Genomic DNA, 24,771 nt, shown 5'->3' on the forward strand with positions numbered 1-24,771 from the left:
GCAATTTACTGTGAAAGATCAGAGGACAGGAGTGAACCTATGAGGCACTGCTGTTGACGATGTGGAAGAGAAAAATAGTTTGCTATTTTTGTTCAGACTACGCAGCCTCCATGTTATTATTTTATAACCTTCATAAGTACAGGTACAACTCAAGTGCTGTCCTCTTTCTTTGTGCTACAAAGCAAGTTGTCATTTTGCTAGGAGTTCTGACCGTTCGGACAGAATTGCAAGGTAAAAGTGAGGCTTATAGAAAACCAATCCAAACGCTGGTGGTGTCCTTTTTCTCTAGCCATAATACTGTGCAATCAACATTTACCTCATAATGTTAAGTCAAGAAAGAAATGTTATCCGTGGTGATTTTAAATCAAAAAGTTGCCAGTTATGGGCTATATTTACAGAACAGCATTCTTTTGTGGCTGCTTGTGTGTTATACATCCAATGTTTAAGTACTCTTTAATTATGTTCATTATTAACTCTTTAATTATGTTCATATTCCTCGAAGTAAGGTATCAAAAAAGGATGGTACGATGCCTATCGTGATTTTCAGCATTAATTCTTGTAGTAAATATTGAGTTGATCACATGAATAATATGACCAATGAGGGGAATCTAAAACTGATTTCTGTCGGCGAACAAAGCGAAAAGTGCACATCATCATAACATAACTAACAATACATGATCATCAGATTGTCTAGCTTAAAGGACACCCCCCTATAAATATATGGATAGTTTTGTCAGGTCATGAAGTGAACATAAATGATTCAAATTACCGATACAACGAGGCTGCGTGCCACTCCAGCTACCGTCACTTTCACAAAGTCTGGTTGCCGTGCTGACCAGAATGAGAGGAGGGGCACAACTGAAGGAGACTTCTGATTGGTAGATGAAACTTCGTCCTTCTCTGAAACCACCGACTGGAGTACCTGGGTCACCACAAAACTTGGCTGCACGCAGGCACATGCAGGCGCGCACACACACACCCACACACACACACACACACACACACACACACACACACACACACACACACACACACACACACACACACACACACACACACACACACACACACACACACACACACACACACACACACACACAATTCCATTTCAGTATGTAGTGCTAATATTACTTTTGCGTAGCTCAAGGACAAATGTAGATTTTGCTTTGAATTGTAGTATAAGGGATGGCTGGTAAAGAATAATAAGAGGCAATGTGTGTGCTGGTATATGCTTGTGTGTGTAATGGTGTTTGTTCTTACGTAAGCACTGTGGTAACATGCCGCTCCAGGTGCCATTGGCCACACAGGTCAGGACAGCTGGGAATGAGAGCTCATACCCAGGTGAGCAGCTGTAGCTCACACTGCTGCCCCATTCAAAGTCACTGCCCTGCAGTACCCCATTACTGATGGCAGGGGGAGACGGGCAGGTCACGGCTATGAGAGAGAGAGAGAAAAAAACATTCAGTTTTCTGAATCCCTGTCCTGTAAATTGACTGTAGAGAGAGGGAGACTGGTTGATTAGAGCATTGAGTTTAACTACTGATTTCAAAAGGGAGTTGAACGTTAAAATGTACCAATCTGGTCTTATCTGCAGTAACAGATACAGTTTAAACTAATAACGGCAATTATAAGATGTTACATGTGACTCAAATCATCTGATTTCTTTCTATTTTTCAATTTCCTCACAGAGGCACTGACTATAAGGAAAGCAATATCTGCTGTATCAGACTGTTTAAAGCTAGGGTTATAAAAGGGTTTATGGATTTAGAGCTCACTTGAGAATACATTGGTTGCATTGTGCTACCTGTACATGAGGCATTTTTTAGACCAGTAACATCCTCTGAACAAAGCAGTGTTGGTCCTGGTCTTAGAATGTACTCTGATATGAAAACATATGAGTTGAGTGGTTTAATAAACAATGTACCTGTACACATAGGCATGTTCCCACTCCACGTCCCATTCTGGGTGCATGTCCTCATGGGTGATCCATCCTCCTCCATTCTGTATCCTGGCTGGCACTGGAAGGAAATGTTCTGACCAATTGTAAAGTCTTCTCCATAGCGTAGACCGTTAGCCGGCACACCTGGATCCCCGCAGTTAATCACTATGGAGATGGACACGTGGGGTGGAGAGGAAGAGATGGGATGAAGATCAATACTACTTTACAGGTCATGCTGTAGCACGAGATCACTTGAATTTGCTTAATACTCCTGCATACATGGTCTTTTCTCTACTTGATTCAAATATAAGGAATGAGAAAAATGAAGAGAAAAAGACAGACAGAGGAATAGAGATACTGTAGGGGATACAGGGGGAAAGGAGTAGTTTTTGTCGATGACAGTTGGATCTGTCAGTTGTTTTATTCCTGCAGTTCTCATTTTTTTTATCATTGTTTTTCAAAACTGTGTAGGCTGACAAAGAATAAATAAACGGCAGAATGGGGGAAGTTAAAGATTAAGCCTATAACTGTCAGAAGATTTAAACCCAGTCCAAACAAAGTTGCTGTGATTTAGAACCCCTTTTACAAATGCAATGCAAACCTGAAATTATCTAGACAACGCAAATGTCACTTTACCCTGCCTGATCCGTAGTTCAAAGTCTGCATAATCTCCGAGTTAGACCATGTGTGAATAGAGCTGCTCATTGTGTGAAGAATTCATAGCGAGCATGTGGGCCTTGGTACAGGTTTAATCAGACCCCACCATGAATGGTTTAAATCCAGGCTAAAAATCCCCTTTTTTCCCTCTGGTTTTTAATGTATTTTAGGTATATCCATGTGTGTTTGTGTCATTTGGCCAATCATGCCTTGATATCAAACTGTGCTATATAAATAAACAAACTTGAAATTATGGACTTGAATTATCTCTACTAACCATACTTAACTAATATGTCAACTTATTTGTTTGATTTAAAGCTGTGGTGATCACAGTGAACAGTAAATCTGTGATCAGACTGTATGATATCTCCAGACTTAGTTTTGGGCTTCTACTTCTTATGAATGAAACAACACTGATGTTAAAAATGTCTGAGGTTGGCCTGGGACTTTTAAGGAGCATTAGGATTCCCCAGACTGTACTTATAAAGCACTGTCCTTCATAGTCTAATAGGCACTTTAAATGCTTTAAAACCCACCCAGATACTGTCATGGCTGTTAATAGATGTATTGTAATCTACTGTAAAAGCTATTTCCTTTAAATCCAGAGATTCTTCAAAAACTTTTTCTTTCCAGGAACCTGTATTGAAGAAATTTGGTTTCTCAGCATTTCTATCTCTTTGTTCCTTACTGCTGGATACTTTGAAGCTCATTTCTTTGTGTAGTGCATTAATATCAGGAATGTCACTAGAAAACTGGAAAACATTAAAATACTGCTAGAACTCCGTCATGTGGGGTCCCACATTAATTTTCACCTTGAGACACAATGTGGAAACGTGTTAAATAAGGTGGTTTTTTTTAGTGAGTATTCTCTATGTTAATTGTTAATGTTATATGCCACTTGACATGCATATTTTGCAGTCTGTGTAACATGCAGCACTGATTAACACTTGTTCAACCATGGCTTTGGTCACATTTGATATAGGAATAGAGTGTTATATTTTACGGCTATTTACAGCAAATTAGCTAAAGTAAACAGCGAGCCAGGTTATTTATGTCACTCTATAAAGTCAGTAGCAGGAGCATGAAGATTTGAGGCAGATTTCATTAATCAAAACCTACATACTGTCACATAATAATTTAAAACCGGGCATGAAACCAGCCTGTTTATGCTGTATAAATATATATATATATATATATATATATATATATATATATATATATATATAGTAATACATAAAGCTGTCTGCTCTTTAGCCTACAAGTCATCTTATGTATGAGTTCACATTAAAATATTCTGGTTAAACAAAACAAGTATTGCAGAAAACTCTATTTACTTATGAAATATCAGAATCAGGTCCAATACAGTAAAAAGTATGTTTATAAAGCAGGTGGAGGTGATATATACGTAAATACTGTGAAAGTGTGAAAGTATCAAAACGATCAATCCTCAGAGAAATGTACATAGCCCTATTCAGAAACTGTGCCTTTAAATGAGCTGCCGAGACTTTTGTACAGGTGATGTCACAACTGAACTTTATATAGGCCACCTGGCCACCACATTTAAAAGCGATAGCTTGGCATCACAAATCACCTGTACATTTATCGAGTGGTAGTTTTTGCGATGAATGAATGCGTAATCATTCATGGATGGTGCCTTCAGACGCACATGAGTACAGTCAATCGCTCCAACCACAATTTTTTTTTTAATTCGTTTTAAGAATCCGTTTTTATCTGTTCTTAATATGTGACTGCTTATGCTTTATGACAACTCAGGTTTGTTCATTATTTTCAGCCAGATTTTGCTGTTCTGCACCGCAAATACACAGGCTGAAATGTGCGTACACGACCTCAGACCAGACGTGAGATTTGATCGTAGCTCACGTCCAAATTGATAAATGCCGAAGTTTGCCAGGAAATGGTCGTACGCACGTTTTTCTGTCGTACGTACGTTTGATAAATGAGGGCCACTGAGAGCAGATGCAGAAGACCTGAAAATGCTGACTAATGAGAGCAGCTTTTTGGGGAGAAGGGCTTAAAGAGACAGACGCTAAAACTGAGCATTTCAAACAAAAGGGTGAATACAGGTATATTCAAAGAGACAGTATGACAGTGATCATTAATGCATGTAAACATGTTCTAATCTAGTACAAAGCCAAGTATGAGTAAGAACCTGAAACTTATTTAAATAAGGGATGTTTAAATGATCTATAATGATCAATGAGTCTATCAACCATCTCTGTATGTACAACAGGTAACTTACTGGTGCAGTTGGGCTGTGCTCCTGACCAAGTCCCATTGGCCTGACACAGCCTGGTGGTGGCGCCGGTGAGCAGATAGCCGTCCATGCAAGAGTAGATGACAGAGTGAGAAAATGTTGTTCCATCCAAACGATATACTCTGCCATTACTGGGAGTGCCAGGGTTACCACACTGGACAGCTGGAGGAAAAATGAGAGAATGAGAGTGAGAAAGCCTCATGCATTTCAATGAGTTTCAACTCAATGACTACGGTTATTTAAGGAGACTGTGCAGTAAACGGGTGGATGAATAAACCAGATCAGTGTCAAGGTGCTGGATTATAATTGGTTGAGATTAAGTAAACGTTGCTTCGTACGTTTACAGAAGGGCTGTGTGCCGGACCATGTCCCATTTGGGAAGCACATCCTCTCTGAAGACCCAATCAGATCATAGCCCTCCGAGCAGCTGAAGTGAACCTTGGAACGGATCCTGAAATCTGTTTGTTCCCTCGAACCATGGGAGGGAATTCCAGGATCGCCACAGGAACCGGCTATGTCGCCTACACGGAGAGAAAAAGTTAGGTCAACACTACTTGACATCTCCCACAAAGACAGAAGTTACGTCCAGTCTTCGGTTTACTTTTAATTCATCAAATTTAAAATCCAAATATAGAGGAGAGAAGAGACAACAAGACAGAAAGAAGAAGAAATTATCTAAACAATAATGTTATGTAAACAATGTTATTCATCGACAACATTGTAAAGTGAACTCAGCAGTATGAGGTGAATATTTAGGTCCAGTTTAAATAGTTGTCTATTTAAAAAAAACGTTTTCCTCCTCAAATGTACGAACTTGTAAGGATTTCAAGGACCCATGGGAAACATGTCTCAGGATACTTAAGTAGGACATGGCTGCTTACAAATAGTAGTGGACTGCACACTTGTGTTGGTGACAAGGGACATATGTTTGCCTAAAGAGTATGTGTATGTGTGGTGTTGGGTTGATGTGTGGCAGTTTGCGTGTGTGTGTGTGAGTGTGTGTGTGTGTGTGTGTGTGTGTGTGTGTGTGTGTGTGTTCCTCCGCCTCTGTCCTTGCAGAGCCGCCTGGTCAGCAAATTCTGCCTGACAGACAGAGCCTGCTCCTGGGAACAACCACACAGTTTCGAACACTTTCACACTTGTCACCCACACAAGCCAAACATTTCTGGTCACTATTGGCTATTTTGTTAATGGTATACCATATGCATTGGCTTGTACATATTTCAAGTAAAAAAACCTGACTAATTAGTTTTGGATAGCTCACAGAATTAATATTTTACCATTGTGTATATAAAATAACATGTACTCTGCGTGTGATAAACAACCCCCTTGAAAAATACCTAAATGTGTCTGTAATATGTTTGTGATTTACCCCATGCTTTTGAGAAATAACCTAATTTCACATTGGCTCTGTTTGTAGGATACTGCAAACATCTAGAGGCAGGCTGCTAAATTGAGCTTACACATATTAAAGACACAACAGATAATTATATAACATTATTTAATGCCTCAGGATTTCTCAATTGTAAACAAGTAAGCCTTTACTCCATTGTGTCATGATTGTTTGTTTTTAAACGCTTGGAAATGTGACGGAATGGTATATAGCAAGATAAAGAATTTTTCTGAATACTGGGAACAGATCAAAAAACGTCAGGGCACAGACGTACATACATCCGCAGAGATTCGATGCTAACACACACACACACACACACACACACACACACACACACACACACACACACACACACACACACACACACACACACACACACACACACACACACACACACACACACACGCACACACGCACACACGCACACACACACCAACAAAGTAACCATGTAGCCTCAGGTGTACCTGGTCTCAACAGGGGGAACAACCAATCTACCTGATGTCACTGGTGCAAGAGTGTGTGTTTATGTTTGTGTGTGTGTGTGTGTGTGTGTGCCTAAATGATCTTTTCTGTGGGACAGAGCACTGAAAACTAATCTCTCGTTTCCCTCAGGTGACTTTGGAACAACCACTAATCGGTCAAACACACATTTATCAGCAGACACACACACAGATATACACTAACCCACACACACACACACACACACACACACACACACACACACACACACACACACGGACATCTATCTGATGGAAGGATTTTGGCTGCTCTCTGGCTCGGGTAAATTCACGGTTTACTGAGCTGAAGCTCCTTTGCCCAGGTTTGTAGAAGTTCTTATAAAGCTGGACGAGAAAAACTACAAAGCTATAACCTTCTCACTCGTCTGATCCGGAGACTTACTGTGGGTTGTCGAGAAGAGAAAGGTGGGAGGACAAATTCAACTGTTTGAACATGATGTAGTTTCTTATAAAATATGTTTATCACGTAGCTGTCACGTAGCCTGCAGAATGCAAATAATTAAAAGAAAAGTTTGACATTTTGAGAAATGCACTTATTCGCTATACACTCTCCGTCAAATATGAAGCTGCAAGATTTGAAGCAGGAGGAAACAGCTAGCTGACCTGCAAGTCTTTCTAATTTGTGACTATTGTTCTAATGCAGAATTGGAACAGTTTGATTTCAAGCTGTGTAATCAGTGTTTTAAAAAAAATCATGGTTGAACCAAAGGCTATTATTTAATGCTATAGGCCTGCTTTAGACTCGCTTTTTAATTTTTCTATTTTTATTACATTTTTCAGGAAAAAACACTTGACACTGATGTGTTTCTTGCTTTCGAATTTCAAGTTTTTGTGGAATCAAATCTCAAGTAGGTCAAGGCTCACAGCACTCTAGTAAAAGCACTAGGAGAACTGTCAATATTATTTCATTCACAACAACAAATCCCCCAAAATCCAAGACGAAACTGACTGAATGGATGGAGAGAAGTCACAAATAAAAACATGTCTGCTACTTCAGCAACACTGACAGTACCATGGATTTATCAATACACAGCACAGTTAGGCTACTGATTTTGATTTTGGAGCCTCAGTTAAGGGCCAGATATTCTAACTTTAACAAATCAGATTAAGTTAAGTGAGTCATACATTTTGGTCATTTTGCATCCCCCCTCATATGGCCTACTGAGCACACAAACCCTAATCCAATTCCCTAATTTTTAGTTAGATCTCACTCGCCAAGTCTTGCAATCATTCTACAATTGGTTCTATCAAATATGTCGTAATGAGAGGGATTTAATTTGAGGCTTCAAGACCAGACACAGTAACCACTTTACCTTCTTGTTTAAAATGAATACATTATGCCCTCTGAAAAGTGGCCATATAACTAACATGCTTATCAACAGTCATGGAGCAAAATTGCGAACGTAGCATTTCTCTCATGGACTGAACTCTTATCTCTGCAGGGCTCTGGTATAGACCTGCCAGGTAAAAAATCATGAATCACTGCTTTGTACGCTATTACCCTCCCTCACCCTCCATCTCCCCCAGGCAATTGCTGTAAATAACAATGAATTTTTAGTCAACTCGCCTGGAATGTGTTTTCATTCAGTTTGTTATATAAGTGGCAGCTGGGAGCCTCTCAGTCTGGAGGGCCATAAGCATGCCCCGAGCCAGTCAACTGAGAACTATATAAGTAAGATGGTTTGTTTATTCAAGATGGAAAGTAAGGAAGCTTTCTATCTGAACAGTAGCTCAATAAGTGGGGAGACAGACATATACTATAAATCCAGCAGGGAGGATATGCTTGATATAAAGCTAGGATATATGTAGTCAGTATGCAATTTTGTCTTAAAATCACTCACTGCTGATATACAGTATATATATATATATATATATGTATATATATATATATATATATATATATATATATACATTGAAATATTTAAGTTTTTAAATGTGTTAATATTTAAAGAAGCTGTCCATTTAATTTGTGAGAATCGTCATACGAAGAAATACTCAAACATTCTGAAAAACAAACCCATGTGGGGATTAATGTGGGTGTAGGGGAGGTTATGCTTCACAACACTTTTAACAGACAGATACTGGTATATTCTCTTTTCATGCACTAACCCTACACTCTATCCATCCAACTCATTATCCCTTCCACTGAGTGTAAAAAGGGTTAAGGAAAGTGTGCAGGATGTTAAGGCATGAAATGCTCCGCACTCTGTTGAGTCTACATGTTTTCTTCTTTCATCTGCATCTCCTATCCATCCATCCCTCCTTCTGATGTTGTGGACTTTAAAGTCTGAATATTCAGTTGAGGTTAAAATGGTTACCAGAGCAGAAGGGCATAGGGGCACTCCACATCCCGTTGAGCTGACAAGTCCTGGATGATTCTCCTTTCAGCTGTCTTCCGCCTAGACAGGAGTATCGTGCCGTTGAACCGAATGTAAACTTATCTCCACTCAGCACACCGTTAGGGGGAGAACCAGGATGACCACAGTCTACAACTGGGGACCAAACGAAAGAGAGACAGAGAGGGATTGTGAGGCAAAGGGATGAAAGAGGGAATGACAGCTTGTTTCAACTAAACACAGCGTTGTGAGAAGAACTGCAGTGACCACTGTCAAGAACCAGAGGCACAGATTCAGAAACTAAAAGGTATGTGAAGGATAAGGGATATCGAGACAGGAAACAGACATACATTTCTTTGTGAAATAATAATCTTTAGCATATACAGCTACCTACAGTAGTAACTCTAGTTACTACAGACTTTTAGCTTGACAACAACAGCTCTTCCTGACGGGTAACAGAAGCCATTATCTTTACTCTCTTCATAGCCACCAAAAATTCTGTAATTCATAGCAAACAAAAACTGTAATTTTACCTCACAGAACACGGGAGATGCTGGTGTACGGCTGCCTCCATTAGTTAGTTTGTTTTTGTTATTGTGTGAATTTGCTGTTTTTTAGGGTTGATTCAGATTCACCAAAGTCACAAAATAACACAAACAAACTAATCGATAGAGGCAGAGATAGATAGAGGCAGAAAACAGCAACTCCTAAGTTTTGTGAGGTAAAATTACTGTTTAATCAAAGGAGTCTGGTGGCTTTGAAGAGAGCATTGATGGATATACTGGCTTCAGTTCCTTATTGGAAAAGGCTGCCTGACAGCAAGGTAAAGCAATGGAAATATTCTAAATGTAGCATACAGCAACTTAAACTGATGTAGATTTTAGGTGGCTTAAGTATGTTTGACTGCTGCCCTCATCCACAACAGTATATTGCTTAACTCCTGTGACCGCTATCTACTGCCGGTAATACACTGACTATGGATAACTACCTCATACAACCTCACATCAAAAAATCCAAACTGTCTCTTTAACTGGAATGATAAGTCTGCTGTCAACTTGCTCCATCTGGAATCAAGGACCCATTCTTTCAAAATGACTAAGAATAATGAGTGGTAAATCAGAGTAATCATTATAAACTGCATATGTGCCTTTCAAGAATTGAAATTTTGACAGATGTAGCAACAGAAACTAAGGGGGCTGGGGTGTGACAAATGGTCAATCCCCCTATCATCATTCACTTTGATGTTAAAATGGCAGAAAGACAAGGATTAAACTAACCTATACATTCTGGTAGGGGTTTGTCCCACTGTCCAGTAGGTTGGCAGGTCAGTACAGGTGATCCAAACAGGTAATACCCAGGGTTACAGTCGTAGAAAACCACAGTGCCAAAGGTAAAATTCCCATGCTCAATTTTACTCTGCCGGATGGAGTTAGCTGGGATACCTGGATCAGAGCAATTGACCACTATACACAGAGAGACACAGAGACAGACACACACAAATACACAGAAAGAGAGAAAAGTATGTGTTATTTGGCATGAACCAGTGAGGGTCATTTATCTTCTCCCTCTTCCATTTTCCAGGCTTGAATTACAGCTCTGTCAAATTATACAGGGTATAATAAGAAGGTTGTGGTGAAGAAGGAAGAACTAATTGGGTAAATATGGCAAATGTTATGTGATTTTATGTTGAAAGTTGGTTTGTGTGTCCTGGATCCAGCACCCATGAAGTGTAATGACTTACTCTTATTATATTGCATATTTAATTTTACCCAACTCATTGGCACTGCAATCTGTAAACTGGGCCGAACGCCTATAGCTTGTGTTCAAACTTGTGAGCGAAGCTTCTCTTGTTGTTGTGTTCGTTGGAGCAGCTTGAGATTTATGTTTCACTGAAACAAGAAGTTTCCATTATGGATGCTGGAGCCAGGCGGGATGTTAAGAGTATTAAATCTACCTTAAAACCTCATTCAATTAAATAAAGAAAAAAGAGTGACTGAGCTGAAATGAAAAGGGTAGGGCTGAATAAGGATGGTTGCTGTAGGGAATGGCAGTAAGGGTAAATAAAGAGTTGAGGTGGTTTAAAAGGTTAGGGATAAATAAGGTTAGGGGTGAATACACTTAACTTTTTTCCCCACCTTTACATGTTGGAGGCGGGTGGCTCCACTGGCGGTTGGCCTGACACTGAGCATGTGCGGGCCCCTCCATTTCATAACCCCGATTACAAACAAAGCTGACAACATCGTTGAGGTTGAAGCCGTTTCCCACCGTACGACCATATATGGGACTTCCTGGATGACCACAGCTGATTGCTACAGGGAAGACAGAGTAAATCATGGACACATGAGCACACAGATTTCTTATTACATTTATTACAATCTGGGAACTCTTCGGCTATCGGTCTGACAGTGATTTAGCCTCTGGGGGCAACGGCAAATATTTCAGGGGTTGATGAATATCTGGGCCGAGACTTCCTCTTCTGTGCCATGTTCACTGTTTACAGTCCGATTAGATACTTTTTGTAGCTTTTTTTTGTATATCTACTTTGACATTACTAATAACAAATAAGCACGCCTCAAATGATAAGACTGGTGTGTTATTTTATCAATATTAAATCACACAAAAAGACAGAAACCAACAATAAGTTCTGCGTTCACACATACAGCAATACGATACATTTGGTTATTGCTGGACTTACAAGTCCTTTTCTATGTGGGTCATTTTTTAACAGTGATGTTTTTCCAAAATAAACCATGTATCATTGACATGTTAATGAAAAGTTATTTGCAACATTATTTGGTTGTCTCTTGGGTAAATGGTTCTGTACTCATATCCAGCAGTGTTACAGTTTTCCAGCAGTCAATGCCACATAGTTGCAGCTGACCACTGATGCAATTTAATTTAGCTCTATTTTGTAAAGCTTTTGGCTTTTCATAACCCATTGCCTCATTTTCTCATTAACTTCGGAACATCCAATTTACTGAGATTTCTTTTTGATATAAAAGCAAACCTGTGATCTAAAACCAACATGAAAATGAGAGGCCATGTTGTCGTCCCCCCCCCCCCCCCCCAAAAAAAAAAAAGAAACAAAGAAACTAGCTTTGCCTTTTCTGGAGTGATAAATCAATATTTATGTGAATATCAGATTATATCAAGGACATAGCTGGTATGTATTATTAATACAATTTATGTATTATTTGGGAAATATTAGGTCTGGGCATCGTGTTTGTTAGCATTGAGTGTCCTGTTAACTGCACTCCCTTAGAAGTTTGTCTGTCCCTTGTCCTCATTGTGCTGACAACAGTGTTTTGATCGTTGTTTAAACAGACAGTTTACAGTTACTACCAGAGAGGAGAGGAGAGGAGAGGAGAAAAGAAGAGAGGATAGGAGAGGAGAGGAGAAGAGAGGAGAGGAGAGGAGAGGACAATGTTTCCAAATAAAAAGAGAGCAGGAAAAGAAAATACTTGGTGGGTGGAAAAGTGAACAGTGAACCACAGAATAGAGCAGAAGAGAGAGAACTAGAGGAGGAGAAGACTAGTGAAGACAGGAGAGAAAGGGAGGTAGCCAAGGCCTTTTTTTTCACTTGATCAGTGAGAATCAGAAGTTTGTTTACTTGCCTAAGATACACATTTATCTACACCGTCAGCATGCCCTGCAGCCACACACATGCATGCACACACATACACCATCATAGTCTCATCATCATTCTGTGTTTGCGTCTCTAAACAAGAGTCTCTCATCTCCATAATTACAGTATAATTTGCCTGTAAAATGATTTCCCTCAATAGCTCCTGCATGAATAACCTCAATAAAAACAGCATAGCACATACACACCAGATACACAGATGGACACACACATTATCATTGCCACACACACACATGCAATACATGTGTGCATGCAATACAGAAACACACATACAGATACAATAACATGCTGTTCAATATCTAATATGGTTTCTTTTTGTTTTAAGGGTAATAGTAAAAAACAATTTCATAAAGGAAATAATCTCTCTTTTCATGCCCCTGCTTCTCCAGAAATGTCGACACTACGTCACCACCTCTTCTTTAGTGTCTCTTTTGGGAAAAGGAGCCTGTAATTGGCTTGAGATGGGACTCATCATCGCTACCTTAACTGAGCCCAGTTACTGCCTAAAACATTTAGGACGCCCACAGCAAGTGACCAAATTTAAAAGATTTTCATAGTAGCCTGGACATGTCAGAGTTTTCTGCTTCCTTAATCCAAGCCTTGCTATTTATCTCATTCAGACCATACTGGCAGCTGGGCCCTCTGGTCCTTTATATAAGACTACTCAAGAAAAGAATATTTCTCAAAATACAAACCCTATTCTGGCTTTACTGAATAGGAAATCACTCTTGAACAAAAGGTTTAAGATTTAATTTGAATGAAATTTGACTGGGGTTTATCAGCTCTACCAGCTCCCTTAGTGCTGTTTCTCATGAACCGTGTTAAAAGTAGCTACGCTACGGTCACTGGCATATTATTTTAGATTATACCAATTTAACATACCTGGATCTTTGACCAAAATGTCAGTGGTTCAGTTGCATTGTTGGTATTGTATTACCTTGCACAGCAGCTGAATTCTAGCGATTACACAAGCTCACACAAGGATTGCAGGTTTAGATTTAACTGTCACTGAGGATAAATGAAAATTATACGATTAACTAGAGGACAATTTTACGTATTAGATTTTTAGTGTGTCCTTTAATGATGCTAGATCAAGCTTCACTCTTGATTTAGTTATTTCTTATCAAGTGAGTCAACTTCATCCTGCTGAAAAGGTATTGTTGTCAATTATTATCAGCGTACTTCAAGGCAGTTAGTAAACATCTATTTGATCGAGTCTTGTCCTTCACTATCAATGATCATAAACCTATTAACTTGGATTTTTTCAAATTCCCCTGTCTACCTTTTTTCTCTCTAGCTGATTCCCCATACCATATCAAATTGAAAATCTTTGCCAAACATAAGGCCTTTTTTATTGATATGACTAAGATGTATGAAATTGATTCTTCTTCAACTCCACAAGCAAATACATTATCCAACATTCAAATGAAAATGCTGAGCACATTATCATAATCAAATACTTTTTACCTCTATTTGAAAGGACTTAATTTTTTGGTATTAAAAATACCTGCCTTTCAAGCTTCCTCTAGCTACACTTTAGGCTTGAATATTTGAGATAAATTTCTATTTATCCTCTGCATGTGTATACACACACATGCACATTTGATAATCTTTCTACTCATCAGCAGTTATAACATGTAATAGCATTTTCAGAGATAGTTAGTGTGAGCTAGTGTGCATGGCTGAGAGTGTGTTAACACAGGGTATAAAAGAACACAGGCAGCGACCCAGACCACGAGTTGTCTAGGTGACAGACATGTGTAGTAGAGGGATTGTGTTAATTTGTTAGTTAAAGTGAATCTTTAATGAGAGGTAAATGTGTGTTTCCTTACATATACAAACGGGAAGCTGTCCAGACCACTGGTTGTCTTGGAGACAGATTCGAACTGATGAGCCTATTAGTCGAAAGCCAGGCAGACACTGATAGACGACTGTATCACGGTAACCAAAGTTCTCTCCGATCACCAGGCCGTTCACAATACCTTCTGGGATTCCACAGTGACCAGCTGAAAGACAGACAGAAATAGAGAAGACTCAGACTTTTAGGTAACATTGTCCTAGAACTTGCCTTACATATGTTGCTGTTAACACTGTGTCCACAAGCGAGCATCAGCGACAAAATCACTTTGATTACATTGTTTCCTACTGGAATGTTCTAAGTGGGGGCTAGTGATGCAGCGCGCCGTTTGGAGCTGCACTTTTGTCGGACGTCCGGTTTCTATTTTATTTCTGTCACACGCTGAAAGTGCCACGATGGAAGGAGAACAGCTGATTATGAAGTTGAGTTAAAGTATATATACATATCCTGTATCTAGAACTATGTTTCCCTATTTTTGTTTCAGCTCTTAAATGAAGATAGGCTGTACTGTAGGTTAACACTGTGTGAACTATTCAATCCAAATACTCCATGTTTTTATGGCTACATCATTCCGTTAAATGGAATTGTCCTTGATGTCTTGAAGCTGTCCATGGGTTTGGCTGGCTTTCTATGACAGATTTATGACCTCTATACAGTCTTGCTTTGCTGTTTTCATCTGTACAAATGCAGTGCTTTTAACATAACACAGCGACTTGGGGGGGCAGGGAGACTTCTGCTGTGGCATACTGACTGATGGCCCAAATATGCTAACAAAACGGTACACTGTATCTAACTCAGAAAAAAGGCCAATGGGCATAATCAAAATCCTGCATTAACCTTGCATTTGCAATTTTACAACTTCCCTGTTTTGCCTTGTGTCTTCTTACAGTCTTATTGTACCCATGAGATGCATTTTCAGGGCTACAAAGACAATATCAGCAAAACAGTAACACTTTAAACTGGCCTGGAGTTTTAATCAAACCTTGAGGGTTGAAAATCTCCTTGGCTTAGGAGCGAGTTTGTTGCCTCCATATGGAACATTTAAATGTTAAACATCTGCTGAAACCTTTGCATGCCTGTAAAAGTAGGCAATTGCTGTTTGAAATCTGGTTTATCTTGTCTATGAGCCATGTTACTCCAAGCAATCATACACCATGAAACATCAAAATGGGAGAACAACAAGCGCTCCACCATCACACAATATCACAAGCTCTCTCATAAATTGGATCACCTGTCATTTACGGTGAGGTTCAGATGGTCAGCTGCCTCCTTCAACATTTTCACAGCTGTGATACTGCTCTTTGCAATACCATCTACCTTTAAAATGTTTATGACAGCTAACCAAGCAGGATTTGTGCTTCTTTACTCCCTCATCAGATTCTTCCCAGAGGTCTGATTGATTCTGCGCAGTGCTAATGCAAAAATGTTTGAATCAATGTGTATTTCCTGTTCTTAGAGATTTTCAATTGAGTATTGATTTTATTCTTCACAGTAGATAAAACCTGCAATGTGACCCGGAAATGCTAACAATGTCAAAGACAGCACATTCACATTACCTTTGAGGTGTTGATTACTATTAAGTTCATGGGCATTAATCAAGTGAGTCGCATTTTATACTTTCTTGATCATTTTGCAGTAAGTTATGTGTTGGAGAAAGGACATTAGACACAAAAGGCAACTTATTTTCAGCAAGTTATCATGAAACTTCAATGATATGTTTAAAGATTTCAGGATCAACCATAAGAGGGTCGATTTACATCAGCAAGATGATTGGAAACAACAAACAAAACTGTACTACATTTAAAAAAGCAACATAAGTACAGTAAAGCCAATGCAGTTTTGAAGGATAAAATGAAAAGTGATAGAATGAAAATGCTGTCTTTTTCAGGGCCCAATCTATTTATTTTTTGACAGAATCATGCCTCCTCATCAGTCTAGGTTAAGTTTCATTGAACATTTCTGTTATAAATTGCATCTCATATCCCCCTTAGCCTGTGAAGTATTCTGGGAATTGTTGTTTCCACTGAGGCTTCGTGGAAATGACAGCACCGTGTCATAACATCTGTTACCTCTGACTGGGAGGCTGACAGCAAAATGTAGCTGTATTTTTTTTGTCTCATATATAAAAAAAGAACATTCAAAATGAAACCAGGGAGTGCACAGCAGAGGCTCGTGTTAGTCTTGCTTGTGAGGTGGACGAGGCCAGAGGGGAGCAGCTGTGCAGCCAGACGAGAGGTGCAGGGCACAAACAGTGCCTACCTTAGATACCTTTCCTCATTAGATTGACCTGAAAAAGCTGAGCTTTCAAACTTCCTTTCTAATGGTCTAATGTCAATGAGTGTGTTCACATGCAGTGTATGTCCTAAGCCTTAAATTTAAGTCAGAAAATGACATATACTGTTATAGACATGTGTTTAACTACATTACAAGTGCATGTACCTAAACATCGTGTTTCTGTTCCACTCCAAAGCCCAGATGACAGACACTCTCTGACAGCTGACCCCACAATCATGAAGCCAGCATCACAGGTAAAGATGGCCGTAGCACCAAATGAAGTCTGAGTACCAATCTTCTTCCCATTGGGTGGAGATGACTGCTCACTGCAGGATATAACTGAAACATACAGGCAGACACGAGCAATTTAAAAGCTGTTGTGCACCAATTTAGCACCAAGTTAATTTGAGAATTTGGTACAGCTCATTGGTTTCAGTGAGGAAAGCTACTAATATACAATATACAATACTGGCGAGCTGTTTATCACGCAGATTTACTAATATACTTTTTTTTTCACCTTTACTGGAAACTTTTCACAGTGACCGGTAAAGAAGATAAAAGTATTTTTTCAAATGTCACAGAATTTAAAAAAAAGAGAAAAAAAAGCATTGACTCAAAATGTCAAGGAATCCCCAAACGTGAAATAACGGAGGACAAAATGTCAAGGGACTCTTTCAGGGTAGAGCATGGATTCAATGAATGAAACGCTTTTCTTGTAAAGTCAGCCAGCCATCATTAGATTGAATCAAATTAGTAGATACTAAATTAAAGTAATCAGTAAAATCAGTAATTTATTGTAGTCATGGCTCAAAAACTTCATCAGTATTTGAACAAATACATGAAATAATCAGAAAGATGCTGAGGGCACTTGGTTTGCCTTTAAAACAATATGCTTAGTTGCGAAGAGTTAGATGACAAGATTCATATCAATTTCACATCTGTACTTTAAATATAATTAGCCAGCAGCAGGTTATCTTATATAAGTACTATAACAGAGGACACAACAGCTGTTGTAGCAATACTCTGTCCACAAAATGTGACTGCCACTGTCTTTAAAGCTCGCCAATTATAACATTCGAATATTTCATTTATTTGTTTAATCCGTGCAGGAACTGAAGTGTGAAAACAACTATTCGCTGTTTTACAGGGGATAATTGCTTAAAAGCTTCAAGTTCAAGAGTTGTGTGAAGGACTTGGCTGAGCTCATTTGTCTATCTCTGTCCTTTGGAAAAGTAATTAACACAATGATGAGTTATTCTGAAATTATGTATTTGTCTTCCATTTTCTTGCCATACCAAAATGTAAAGTAACTAAAATACTTTGGATTCAGAGACACTTAAGAACAAGAAGAATTAGCTTATTCTAATTTATTAAGGAAAATGAAGTTCTACATTAAACAAATGTTGAGTTGTTTATCAGATTGCATTGTAATGCATCAAAGTGAACCGACTTATTTTGTCTTAAAATATTTCATTCCCTGAATTGTATCGTAGCCCATGTATCTAGATACATATCAGATTGTCTTATAAGGGACAGATGCACACCCCTAGTAATATGACTTGAGTTAATGCATTAGGATTAGATATCTTAATTGGGACAGTTCCATTGCCTACATATTCAAATATGTATAATTGCTAGCTCATTCCTGATATTGTTTTTTAGTTCCAGTGGCCATGAAAACATAATACGTCTTTGTTACTCACCCTGGCAGTGGGGTCTCTCATTTCTCCAGCTCCAGATGCCTGTGGGTAAGCACTGGATGTGGGCGGGGCCTAGTCTGTAGTATCCCGGATCGCAGGTGAACACAATGCGAGTTCTGTATTCGTAATGTGAGCCATTGACAATCCTCCAGCGACCGTGCTCTAAAGAAAATGACCCAATGCTGGGACACACCACCACTACAGAGACAGAGACGGCGTGAGGAGAAAGTAAAACCTTTGCTTTCATTAAATTTAATAAAACACATTTTAAAATAGTGTCAGGATTTAAACAGCTGGCTGAGAGTGGGGCCAAGACACTGTAAAGTATCATACTGATACACAATAATGACTCAATTTAAATAACAATGTCCTAGCCAAAAATGCCTGCCACTCATAGCAATAATTATATGTTTACAAATTAGTATTTCCATCTTACTCAGTGGGATATGATTATTTAATTATCACTGATGTATTTCTTATTCAATACTTGTGTTTATGTAACTGATACAGTCTAAATATCACTGGAGTCTGATATTTTCATTCAAGCAGTATGTCCAAATTCATAACACTATCAGAGATGGCACTTTTATAGTTGCTATTCCACTGATATCTACGTGTTACTTACCAGAACAGCGCGGTATCTTATTGTGGTTGCTCCATGTCCCATCAGGCTGACAGATAGCTGATGTCAGTTCTTTACTGGAGAGTCTATACCCGTCATTACAAAAATAGGAAACTCTTGTTCCGACGGAGTAGTCTGCTGTTAAAACGCCACCGTTTATAGGAGCCTTGGGTGTCCCGCACGAGACAGCTATGGGAGGACAGAAACACAGTGGTTAAGAAGACAACATGCAAACAGACACACTCACAAGCCCTCATGCACACTTATGTCTGTCAGGTGGGCAGGTTTGATGTGTGCTTTGTTTGAAGTGTTTCTTGGGAAATATTATCTTCAGTGAAGCCGTCAAACTAACATATACAATCAAGTTCCAGCCAGTTCTAACAAAATACACCCTTCTTTGCTGAAAACATAGACGCGTACAAAGTCCACACTGGTTTTAAATACACTGGTTTGTTGAGTACTGCACAATGTAATTACAGTGTCTACTATACATCTTTCAGTTGACTCTTTACCACCTACAGATTATGCTTTCCTATGCTTTTCCGACATGCAGGGTTTAAGACAATACCAAGTGCAACATAACACCTGTATCTAGGCTTGGCAGAATCTATTCTAGTTTGTTCTGAAAATACACGTATAAAGACTTCGAAAGAAAATGAAAAGGTTACCCGAACAGTTACATGAAATAATAAGTCATTTTTTTACCTGTTCCATTTACTCAACTCACTCAGTTATATGTGTTATTCAAAAGCACCTTTATATGAACAATGTATTTGGCATTTTACTCACTCTGGAGCAAAACAATGAAGTGCTGAAATAACATTATTTTTCTAGGTTTTATAGCATTGATGAACTTTTCATAATTAGAAGTAAATATTTCCCCTTAAGTGATAACTAATAAAACTACCAAATTTACAAACCCCCAAATCAGTGTTCACTTAGCACTTTTTCAAGCTTAGATTTAACAATAGTCCGCAAATATTTCTCATACTAATGAACATCACATATACAAAATTCTTCTGTACATTCTAGCTTTGAGTTCATAAACATTCCACACAGAGAGACAGACACACCTTGACACGCAGGTACAGGAGAGTCCCATGCGTGGTAGCCGAGAGATGTGCGTCGGCAGGTCGCTGTGGCGTTGCCTATAAGACGGTAACCGCGGTCGCAAGCCCATCGCACCACGCTGTTGACATGGCCTCCGCTCTGAGAGGAGATAGAGCCATGGAGTGGAGAGTCTGGGGTTGAGCAGTACAGGGCTGGAGTGGAGAAAAACCATAAAAACAACAGAGGTTTGAAATGACTTCACATAGGGTGGTGCACTGCCACTGTTCACAACAGGAACTACAAATAACATGCAAATAGGTACTTTTTACTACTACGGTAGAATACTATTCTAAACTATTCTACTCCATATAGCAGATGAACGTTATTTTTATGCCTTTAGATCAATGTTGTGATTAACAGCGAGTGTATGTCTGCATTCAGGTGTATGTATTTCTTGCAAGGTTTTAATGTTACTGACATTACAGTCTGTGATAATTTCCGTAAACTTTCATCAATGAGTCACTATTGTATTTATGATACAATAGGAGGTTCGACTAACAGCACATGTATTTACTTTGTGAGTAAATTATAATTTGTATTAACTTAAGTGAGAAATAACACGTTTATAATGTCTGTGTTTCAAACTAGAAAAAAAAAATAGTGTTGGCCACAATAACTCTTAGGCAAACAGTTAACTTGCTAACGAGTTTCTTTGATGGTTAAAATACAACTTTTTGTAAAAATTCTCATTCTCAGTATCTCATATGATAAGTTACCTGTAGTTTTTTCATTATATAGATATAACCCAGGCCTGGGTCCAGTTAGATGTTGACTTGGGCAAGTTGCCTGTTCTGTAACTCTTTAAATTGGATAAAGGCCCAACAAAAAATCTTAACTGGCCTCATTTATTAGTGATAAGCCTGTTTTATATGTCCCTCTGGCAGAGTATCATCTCTTTAACCAAAATGAACAAGCACCACTAAAGAGTTAGTGAGAAAGTTTAGCTCCTTTTACTGTATTTTTACTTTATTTTCCCAGCACTGAAAATACAGTATAAGTGCCAGCAATGGTTTGTACAGTGCTTTCTAATTAAAGCTGTACGACACAACTCATTTCTGATAAAAAGTCAGTGGCCACAGAAAAGGGCTTGTATCAATGAACCAGTATGTGGGCAAAGCAGCCAGCTGATAATCTCTCATTAGTTGGAGTCCAGACTCTTTGCCCTTTTTGTTTTTTTAAATCTGCTGCTTCAACCACACAATCTTTATATAGTAAAATACCAGCTTATCTTGTTATAATGACAAAGTTTGTTCGCAAAAGAAAATATGTTTATATGTCTTAATAATGAGAAAATGGTCATTATAAGGTGAGAGTTCAATTTCCCCTTTATGATTACAAAGTTGGCATATTTTGCGGTGTCATAACCGGCCTGATTGTGCAAGTGCAAAAACAAATAATGAAGCTGAACCATAATTAGTTGGCTTGCAACATATGTTTAACAGTCCTTGCAGATGCTCACATTAATCACAGCTACAACAGAAGGTTACTGAGTGTGAGAGTCCTGGGAGGCTTTTAGGTTATTATTCAGCAAGTAATTCATCAAACAGAACAGTGGTGTTTTAAAGGTTAAAGAAACAGCCACCTGACTAGATGATATGAAGTGAAAAAGTAAACTGAGCAGGTAATACTGTCTCCTCTCACTTAAATGTCAAAAAATACCCTTGAATAAAGCACTCACGCCTCATTACCCAAGTGAAGGTGCCTGATGCCCAACAGTCTAATGTCATACTTAGCAGGACTCGGTGCAAGACTATCTAAATGCAAAAAGTGCTGTGAAACAATCTGCTCTCACCAGGATTTCCTTGAATGAATGAAAGTTAACAACTAACCCATAATGCAATTCAGTAAACTGCTTTAGAAGACAGACTTGAGGTAGTAAAGTAAGGTGTAGATGAAGAGAGATAAAGTCAATTATACCGTAAATAAGATATTTACTTTCTTTTCATCGAATGACTTGTATATTCCCTGTTCTCGAAAGTCACTTGTTTCAATTAGCAGTTAAGAAGCTCCTCCAAGTGCTCTTTCATTCAGAATGTCTCTCTGACTGTCTCTGTTCTTATTTCCATGCATTATGATTATATAAAGTAGTAGTAAAATAAAGTTGGGATACATACTTTGGTACTCACCAACATAGCGAATTTTGAAGCCTTTCTTGTTTGTGCCATGGTCTGAAGACCAGCGGACCAAGAACTGGTGACCAGAGGTTGTGATGTTAAAGGGTGCTGGCAGGTCACCGCTCAGCGTCCCCAGAGTAGGACTGTTGGCTGTTGGACCTGAGAGATCAAGACACAGAGAGAGGAGGAAGAGAAGGAGAGAGATAACTTTAATGAATGAGACGATACAAATAAACTATGATTTGTTCTACTTGGTATTTTTGTGGCTATAACTGTATGTCCATTTGTTGGTGATCATCTTAGCACCTTTATATCTTTGAGGAAGAGTGTTTCCCTGAGTGTGGTTCTAACAAATAATGCCCTTCTTAGCTGAATGTTTACTATACTGTACTGCATATCACTGCATGTGCTTTTGAGTGTGTTTTTTTACCATCAAAAATCTCCAACACATCAAACTCTCTCTCAGTGTGGAAACTTTCAAAGGTGATGGTGACATTGTATCCTTTCTCTACTGTGACGCTCCATGAGCACATTTGGAGGTTAGGGTAGCTTTCTGGCCAACCGGGGCTCAGGATGACACCTGACGAGTCGTATCGCACATCATGAGCAGGACATTGGACTGTGGACAGAAAATACAGGGAGGGAAAAGTTGCGTTTAATGAGCACACACTATGTCACTTGAAATATTAATTACAAACTCTTAAACTGCTAATGCATTGACAGACACGCACCTTGGCATGTTGGAGGTTGCGCATCCATCTGTAGTCTTTCTCCTAGGCGACATGTTAGAATCTCACTGCCAACCAATGAGAAACCAGGATGGCATCTGTACCTGATGATGTCACCTGAACACAGAAATCGGTGTATATAGTGAGTGTGTTTAGAGAACAAAGTCGAGGCAGCAAGAAGGAAACATTATTCATTTCTTCTACAGTATACAATCAGTAGTGAAATGTAACTAAATGCATATATTCATGTACTTCAGCACACATTTGAGGTACATGCACTTAATTACATTTTTTACATTTCATGCCACTTAATACTTTCACCGACTGACGATTAAATGTAGTCTTTACTTGACTTAATTATTTCACAGTTATTTTGTTATTTTCAATTTCCCAGCTTGGGCTCAATAAAGTATTTCTATTCTATTTCTATTCTAAATATTAAGGTTTTACATGGAAAACATATGATCAACTTAGAAAGATGATGTGTTATGTTAGATATGTTAGATAAAGATACCCAACAACAGTATACTAAATGAACTATAACAATTAAATCACACTTATACGTGAATGCATCAGTAATAATATAATAATAATCACATATCACCCAGGGCAGCAACTTTTCTGCTTAGAGTTTTGATACTTTAAGTTCATTTTGATAATTCTTCTAATACTTCTTATGTTCTTTCACTGGAGTAATATTCTAAATGCAGAAGTTTAACTGATGGTGGAGTATTTCTGTTGTGTGGTATTGCTACGCTTACTCAAGGTACAAACTTGAATACTTCCTCCACCACGACGCAAAGTGTTATTATTATCCAAGCTGATAAGTGTTACATGTCTGTATAAACTGTTAAATTAAATGAGAAACATTTGTTCAAAAGTAGGATATCCTTCATGTATAAAATTATATTTGTTCTCTTGTTAGGAACTGGAAAGTCATAACACTCAAGTTTGCTTCCTCCATCAAATTGACATTTCTAGAGGCTTTGCAGGCAGACAGGTAACTCACCTATCTCCAACTCGCCGTCTTCCATCAGCATGTCAGCATTGGGCACTTCTGGAGGAGGCTGGCAAACCCTTAATTGGTAGGCTAGGAGAACAGACAGCAGAGGAGGAGAGAGGACAAAGATTATGTAAGAATGTATGAGAGGAAATGAGCTATGAGAGTGGTCTGTAAACCTAAGCTGGGTATGAGGGGGGGCTTTCCAATGTCTGAACACTGGCAAGAAGTCACTTTTTTACTGTGAATTCCACCTGCTCTGATGTGTAAGCTGCCAGTTGTCCATGCTTGTAGAAACTGCCCAGAGAGTGAGAAATCTTCAAGTAACCCAAAAAGTGACTCAACCTGTTTTCTGTCTGTTGTTTAATCTTAGTTGTTACGGTTTAACTTCACTTTTAAGTTCAGATGGTCGGGCCAGGAAAGCATGGAATCAAAAGCAGCCCGGCTACACAGATACAACGATACAGCACTGCCTTGAATCATAAAAAGGAACTGACTTCACAGCTACTGAGCTGAGGGCTGTAATCAATATCACTGCATGACCATAGATCACTCACTAACAGAGAGGGAGAAGGAGAGGGATAGAGAGAGAGAGTACAGAATA

The 24,771-nt window shown here is 38.8% G+C and overlaps 1 protein-coding gene across 1 annotated transcript in view; it reads right to left on the minus strand.

Moving 5' to 3' along the window:
• The window catches only part of LOC310956123 (CUB and sushi domain-containing protein 3-like), a gene marked incomplete at both ends in the record, with an annotated part of 334,390 nt that overhangs the window by 13,706 nt on the left and 295,913 nt on the right, over positions 1 to 24,771 (minus strand). Inside the window, 17 exons of the mRNA XM_083926253.1 lie at positions 770 to 943; positions 1,261 to 1,434; positions 1,925 to 2,104; positions 4,857 to 5,033; positions 5,210 to 5,392; positions 9,101 to 9,274; positions 10,396 to 10,581; positions 11,242 to 11,427; positions 14,594 to 14,767; positions 17,059 to 17,232; positions 18,597 to 18,791; positions 19,219 to 19,404; positions 20,289 to 20,477; positions 22,440 to 22,598; positions 22,870 to 23,058; positions 23,171 to 23,284; positions 24,177 to 24,257. Of these exons, the coding sequence (XP_083782379.1) occupies positions 770 to 943; positions 1,261 to 1,434; positions 1,925 to 2,104; positions 4,857 to 5,033; positions 5,210 to 5,392; positions 9,101 to 9,274; positions 10,396 to 10,581; positions 11,242 to 11,427; positions 14,594 to 14,767; positions 17,059 to 17,232; positions 18,597 to 18,791; positions 19,219 to 19,404; positions 20,289 to 20,477; positions 22,440 to 22,598; positions 22,870 to 23,058; positions 23,171 to 23,284; positions 24,177 to 24,257 (2,895 nt within the window). The remainder of the gene's footprint in view (positions 1 to 769; positions 944 to 1,260; positions 1,435 to 1,924; positions 2,105 to 4,856; positions 5,034 to 5,209; positions 5,393 to 9,100; positions 9,275 to 10,395; positions 10,582 to 11,241; positions 11,428 to 14,593; positions 14,768 to 17,058; positions 17,233 to 18,596; positions 18,792 to 19,218; positions 19,405 to 20,288; positions 20,478 to 22,439; positions 22,599 to 22,869; positions 23,059 to 23,170; positions 23,285 to 24,176; positions 24,258 to 24,771) is intronic.

This window comes from Echiichthys vipera (assembly GCF_963691815.1).
Source record: "Echiichthys vipera genome assembly, chromosome: 13".
Taxonomy (NCBI): Eukaryota; Metazoa; Chordata; class Actinopteri; order Perciformes; family Trachinidae; genus Echiichthys; species Echiichthys vipera.